The sequence below is a fragment of the Pseudophryne corroboree genome, chromosome 6 (assembly GCF_028390025.1).
Source record: "Pseudophryne corroboree isolate aPseCor3 chromosome 6, aPseCor3.hap2, whole genome shotgun sequence".
Taxonomy (NCBI): Eukaryota; Metazoa; Chordata; class Amphibia; order Anura; family Myobatrachidae; genus Pseudophryne; species Pseudophryne corroboree.
Window position 1 is genome coordinate 91,864,635 of NC_086449.1, and position 7,424 is coordinate 91,872,058.

Consider the following 7,424-nt stretch of genomic DNA (forward strand, 5'->3'; position numbering starts at 1 on the left):
ACCCTGTCCCGGCTATGAGTTGGAAGTAAAGTGATAGCTTACACTATTGTTCTGCTAACAGATTCCCGCTCAACACATGTAATGTGCATACATCATCAGGGGCAGACAGAGAGGGAAATGGAATGGTTGTGTCTATGCTCCCTTTGTGATCAGGACCTGGAAGTGACATAACGAGAGGGCAGGAGAGAACTTCCGCCCTTACAGCACCTAAATGTTTCCTCCATTCGTTTGAGGTTTATTTATTTTTTTCTATGCACCATTGGACCCTCGCAGACTCGGTGTCTCGCTCCGCTCTGCTCGCCACAGGTTACTATTCCAAATAGTTTGTGACATGGACCCAGGGGCTTTATGGGAAAGGTCCTCTCCACAAAGGGAAACTAGACGCTACCAAAATGGAATAGGCTACTATAGGCTAACACCATCTATCTATCTATCTATCTATCTATCTATCTATCTGTCTGTCTGTCTGTCTGTCTGTCTGTCTGTCTGTCTGTCTGTCTGTCTATCTATCTATCTATCTATCTGTCTGTCTGTCTGTCTGTCTGTCTGTCTGTCTGTCTGTCTGTCTATCTATCTATCTATCTATCTATCTATCTATCTATCTATCTATCTAATGTACTAAGGCTACAATGCGGTCAATACTCCAAAAGCTGCCTTTTTCTGAGTTCTGACCGCATTCCCCATATATACAAAGCTCCAGAAAGTTAAACTTTCCAGAACTGGTGCCTATTGGATCCCTCATAGTAAGGGGATATCTATCTATCTATCTATCTATCTATCTATCTATCTATCTATCTATCTATCTATCTAATCTATCTATCTATCTATCCTGAGAGAGAGACAGACAGACAGACAGACAGGAAAATGTATTACAGCAGTCATACAGTTCAAAGAGCCATCTAGTAATACAGTGAATTCCAGTTTGTAACAATGACAAATTGAATTATACAAAGGCCTGGAGTGATCTATAGGAAACGTAATATTGTCTAGTACAGTGGTTCCCAAACATGACCCTCAAGGAGCACTAACAGTCCAGGTTTTAAGTATATCCATGGTTCAGAACATATGTTTAGATTATATTGACTGAGGTACTAATTAATTTACCTGTGGCCAAGCATGGATATGCTTAAAACCTGGACTGTTAGTGCTCCTTGAGGACCAAATTTTGAAAAAAACCTGGTCTTATATATATATAAACATTTACATTTTCTAAACACAACAACATGGCAACATACTCCTACAAACTGGAGGCACTCAATGATTGGTGTAAATGGAAGGAGGCCAGATTTATCTCCTCCCACTGCTTCTTTTTATTTGTTAAATGATTCCCCTCCCTGTGTTGTCACCAGTCACTGAATGTCTTTCTTAGTTTTGTTTCTCCCAGGTCCTGACTCCCCCACAAATCTTTATATGACCTTTCCATACACCTAATGCAGCATGAAGGGGCTCAGTGAATGTGGTAGTAAAAGTGTGTAAGAGTGTAATCGGATCACACAAAGAATAAAAGGACAGCTCTCCAGCCTCATAATCCAGACATATCCTGACTCTAGTACAGGGAATCTTGTCAGGTAACTGGATCTCTCTGTTGTCATGTCTCACTGAATACTGATTACGGGTCCTATCCAAACCCCAGGACTTGTTATTCTCTCCAATCAGGGACTCATTTCCTGTCCTCTCTATACTGGGGTAACACATCCCCACCCTCCAGTTCCTTGATTTACTAACATCCGCTTCCCAGTAATGTCGCCCTGAGGAAAAAGTCCCAGTACTTAATACCTGATTATACTGAAATCTTTCTGGTGTTTCTGGACAATTTTCAACTTTAAATGTCTCAGATACAATTTTCATGTCCCGTGATATACGTAACTTATTACCAGCTGTGTTTGCATCCAGTAATATGTCTTTAGGTTCCTGCACACAGATCCCTTTTATTATATCAGACAGTCTTCTGTATATTGTCTGTGAGATGAGACCCAGATCCAGATCTCCTACATCAGGGTCCTCTGAGTAATGTCTCTCTCTGTCCTCAGTATCACACAAGTCACCTGTGTCTGGTTCCTGTAAGACAGTCACTGGATCAGATAGGTTACATAGCTCCTCCATGTGATGTATCTTCCTGGACAACTCGTCCTTCTTTATTTCCAGAGCAGTGATTGAGGGTGAAATACACTCTTTCTTCCTGGAGATCTCACTGGACACTCTCTTCTCTAGGTCTTCCAGCTCTTTCCTGATGTCGGCAAACAGGGCAGCGACTCTCTCTGTTATATCAGATGCTTTTTTCTGATCTCGTCTCCTGCGCTCCTGAAGACTTTTCTCAATCTTGTCTCTCTTTGTGGTCAGATTCTGTAGAACATCCCTCAGTTTTTCCTTCTTTTTCTTTAAGGCCTCATCCATCATCTCCACCCGGTGTCCCTGATGCTCTCCGGCCAAACAGCAGGACACACAGATACAGGCTGAATCCTCAGTGCAGTAGTACTCCAGGATCTTCTTATGGATGGAGCATTTTCTGTTTCCCGGGGAAGTGGTGGGTTCACATAAGACATGTTCTGGTGATTGGCTGTGTACCCTCAGGTGGTTATCACACAGGGAAGCCTCACAATGCAGACAAGTTTTAGCAGCTAGTACATGAGAATGAATGCAGTAAGTGCAGAAGATCCCAGTCTCCTTCTGATCTGACTGAGTATACAGGACACTCCCCACTACGTTACACGTAGTTACATTCCTCTGCAGTGCAGGGCGCTCTGGGCACTCTGCCCTGCAAACAGGACAAGCATAAAGTCCAGACTCCTCCTTTGTATTCAATGTATGAAACAGACAGTCCGGGCAGAAGTTGTGACCACATATCAGGGTTACAGGAGCAATGTTCTGGCAGATGAAACAGTCCAGCTCCTGTCTCAGATCAGCAGACGCCATCCTGGCAGGAGAAGAGAGAAATAAAACCGAAAGTCTCAGATACACGGAAACCAGTTCATAAACATAAATGTCACATTCCAGGGCTAAACCCAGATGATCACACAGATTATATCTACAGAAACACACCTAATACACAAAGGGACATCACACATTAAAGGTACTCATTTTGGAAACAGTAAAGGTGATTTCATAAACTGAACATTATTAATTTACCACATGTTGCAGTGATTATTAAAGTTATATGATCAAAATTGCAATAGTTTGCTATTAAAAAACAATACTATGTTATCGGGTGTGGTTCGTAGGGTCGACCACACTTAGGTCGACAGTGTCTAGGTTGACCACTATTAGTCAACAGTGACTAAGTCGACACCCAAAATAGGTTGACACAAGCATTAGATCGACATGAGCAAAGTCGACATGAGTTTAAAAAAAAAAATGTGGTGTCGTTTTCTTAGTACAGTGACCGGGAACCCATATTAGTGCAGCGTGTCCCTCCACTCGCCATGCTTCGGGCAAGGTTACCGTTCCCAATCATACTCCAAGTGGATTGTAAAGTATGAAAAAATGCAAACTCTTAAACTCATGTCGACCTTTTGTCCCGTTGACCTTTTGTCATGTCCACCTAGTACATGTCGACCTAGTGACCATGTTGACCTAATGCATGTCGACCAATAGTGTTTGACCTAATGACTGATGACCTAAGGCCCTCATTCCGAGTTGTTCGCTCGTTCTTTTTCTTCGCATCGGTGCGATAAGTTGCAAACTGCGCATGCGCAATGTTCGCAGTGCGTCTGCGCCAAGTAAATTAGCACAAGAGTTTGGTATTTTACTCACGGCTTAACGAAGATTTTTCATCGTTCTGGTGATCGGAGTGTGATTGACAGGAAGTGGGTGTTTCTGGGCGGAAACTGACCGTTTTATGGGTGTGTGTGAAAAAACGCAGGCGTGTCAGGGAAAAACACGGGAGTGTCTGGAGAAACGGGGGAGTGGCTGGGCGAACGCTGGGCGTGTGTGTGACGTCAAACCAGGAACGAAACTGACTGAATTGATCGCAGTGGCAGAGTAAGTCTCGAGCTACTCAGAAACTGCAAAGAAATTTCTAATCGCTATTCTATTCGTAATTCTGCGAATCTTTTGTTCGCAATTCTGCACAGCTAATATTCATTCCCAGTAGGCGGCGGCTTAGCGTGTGCACAGCTGCTAAAAGCAGCTAGCGAGCGAACAACTCAGAATGAGGGCCTAAGTGTGTTCGACCTAAATACCGATACCGTTTTATCAAAGGCTTGGATTTGTTTTTCCAGCACATCCCACATATGTGCAATCAGATTGAGGTCTGGGGAATTTGGATGCCAAGTCAGCAATTTCTGCTACAGTAGTTCTTCTGTGGGATTAATGAGCAATGGGTGCCTATGACCCTGTTGCTAGTTCACAGGTTGTCCTTCCTTCTATTATATATAAAGATATAATAGATATGTAGATAAATACTATTATTTTTTATTAGTATCCTTTAGTTATACGGCGCCACAAGGGATTCGCAGCGCCCACTTACAGAGTACAAAGACAAATAAGCAAAACAAGAAAACAGTCACTTACAGTTTAAGACAATATAGGACAAGTACCTGGTATATAAACAAAGCTACATCAGCAGATGACACTGAAATAAATAACAGGGCAACAGAAAACTGGGGAATTTGGTGCAGTCGAAGGGAGTATTGAAAAGAAGATAGGTTAAGGCAGAGATGGAAAAGCACACGAGGGAAGAGGGCCCTGCTTGTGAAAGCTTACATTCTAAACAGGAGGGGCACAGAGACAGGGGTGACACAGATGGGGTCGAAAGTGGGCGTGGAACAGAGGGCTTAGGATGAGAGACAGCTGGGTTTGGTGAAGCAGTGGGTCTTGAGAGCCCGTTTGACATTTTGTAGAGGGGGGGGGGAGCAGGGGCGGATCTAGGGTGGGGCGAGCAGGGCACTTGCCCTGGGCGCCGTGACAGGACAGTCAGAAGGGGGCGCAGCCGGCCAGGGGAGTGAGCCCTGTGGAGTGTCCGCGTTGGACTTGGCACCGGAATTCTGAATAAAGAGCTCGCCTCCACTACTCCGCCACATCTCCGATCTCTGCCATACAGGGGGGGAGGGGGGTGGGCGGGGAGTGGGGGACTGGGAAGCCACGGCCGCTGTGTCTTTGCTTGGCCAATAGGAGAAGGTAAGGGCGGGGATGGGAAGGTAGCCACCGGAGCCAGCAACAGTTGGTGGGCGGGATGTACGCAGGCTCTGCACCGTTCTACATTATCAGCACCAGTTCGCGCTGCCGCCTCCGCAGGACCCGGCTGGAGGAGGGGGGAAGGCAGTGGTCTTGTGAGTGATATCTCCAAGTGTGTGTGTGTGAGCGAGTCCGTGGCAGCGCTGACTGCAGGGTTGAGGCTAGATCCAAGTGGCCTAAGGGACCTTTTCCATCAGGGGGAGGAGCCACAACACAAGGGGGAGGAGCTACGCCAGCGGGACAGTTGCTCTAGTATCCACGCCACCAACTATTACCTTTAGTAATTAGGTGGCGAGTGAAGCGAGCCACCGTGCCCGAAGCGTGGCGAGCGAAGCGAGCCCGCGAGGGTACTTTTTGGGTACCTTGTTCGGCCGTAGCTCCTCCCCCTGGTGACGGGTCTCCTCCCCTAGGTACGTCAGAAGGTCCCTTCTCCCACTCCGATATAGAATCAACCCTGACTGCAGGCCGGGGATCTTTGCTGATTGGACGTGCAGCAGCAGCAGCTGACAGGTCACACCTCCCAGCACACGGCTCTTTCCTTTCGTCTCCTCATTGTTGGCTCCAGAAGTATGCTGCCGGGGATCCCGACTCCCGCTCCTCCTCTGCAGCGCCCACCATTATTATGTTTATCTATGTTTGTTGCATAATTTTTTATTGATGGTTATTTATGTACACTCAGACAGGCATGTCCTCTCTATCTGTGATTTATTTATTTCCTTAATTATGTGTATTCATTATTTATTATTCCTTATCTCTTTATATTTAGTTTATATTTATCCTTTACATTAGGTCTATTGAATTTAGGGCTTATAATTATCTGTACCATCAGAGAGTGAAATCCCCATGAGCTGACGTCTACCTGTTTTTGCATTGGATTGATTAATTATCTAATTATTGACACATGTTGATTGTTACACTGATGCTTTAAATACTGATTACTTCTGAGGCTGGATATACCTTTGACAAAGTCACATGATCTGTGACGAAACGCGTCAGGACCCCGCCTCTTTGCACACCTTGATCATTCTACCTATTAGGTAGCAAGCTGCACACTGAGCCACGGACATCCCGGTTCCACACCGGCCTCACATCTTGGCTCAGACTGCCCACTGAACCACAGACATCTCAGCCCCACACCGGCTGCACTTCTCGGCTCATCATACGGCCGTCAGCTACTCTTCTCAGTATATTGTGGAGACCACCACGGATCAGGCAGTGAATTGCTCGTAGAGCCATCCGGCGTTCCAGCCCCACACACCGGCCCCGTGCACGGCCTCTGACATCCTCTCTCAGAACGCGGCTGAAACTACACCATTTACCGCTGGTTGCCTGGTTACCACACAGTCATCTCCCTGCCGCGCAGACGGACACTGGGCATTGCAGGACCGCAATACCGAGGACGCTCGGTACGGACCAGCCCTAGGAGAAGGTAATCCAATTCATATTTATTCAGTCCCCCACCTGTCTGTGAAAATCTCTCAAGACACTCATTATCAGCCACACACTGATCGGCTGTTTATCTGGAACTGTAGACACTCCAATTACATCAATTCTGGACTCTGTGGTTCCCATTCTCAACAAGCAGATTGAGAATTTGCAGCTCATACATCTTATTATCAAGGTGTTGACACATTTACATTTTGTTCCTATGTTTTTATTGTATTTTATATTTAGACTCCAAATGTCTTAATTAATGTTATTAACAGAATAAATTTCTTTTTCTACGTCAGCTCTCATTAATAATTATTCCCCATTAGTCATTGTCAGTTGCTCTTCCACTTTTTGCGCAGCCGTTTCCTTTTTTTTTTTATTTATTCACTTTAAACACACGCACAGTGTTTTACGGCAGCGCAGGTGACAGAACAATTGTACAATCATTTATATTATATTCATTATTTGAGGCGCTATTTAGCAGTTTTGTCTTTCTCTTTTTGCCCACCATGCACGCCTGCACTGTCTGGGAGACTTGAGCAAGCAGCGGAACCCTAAATTCGGTAATGTTACTGTACATGCTGTCTCTCTGACCCTACTGTCTCTCTCTCTCTCTGTTCCTTCTGTCTCCCTCTCTGTCCCTCCTTTCTCTTTCTCTCGCTGTCCCTGCTGTCTCTCTCTCTCTCTCTCTGTCCCCGCTGTCTCTCTCTCTCTCTCTGTCCCCGCTGTCTCTATCTCTCTGTCCCTGCTGTCTCTTTCTCTCTGTCCCTGATGTCTCTTTCTCTCTATCCCTGCTGTCTCTCTCTGTCCCCACTGTCTCT

The 7,424-nt window shown here is 45.6% G+C and overlaps 1 protein-coding gene across 1 annotated transcript; it reads right to left on the reverse strand.

Moving 5' to 3' along the window:
• Positions 1-1,365: 1,365 nt before the first annotated feature.
• LOC134934368 (E3 ubiquitin/ISG15 ligase TRIM25-like) lies at positions 1,366-2,913 on the reverse strand. Its single transcript, XM_063929819.1, has one exon. It carries the CDS (start codon positions 2,911-2,913, stop codon positions 1,366-1,368), a length of 1,548 nt encoding a protein of 515 aa, XP_063785889.1.
• Between the last annotated feature and the right edge of the window lie 4,511 nt (positions 2,914-7,424).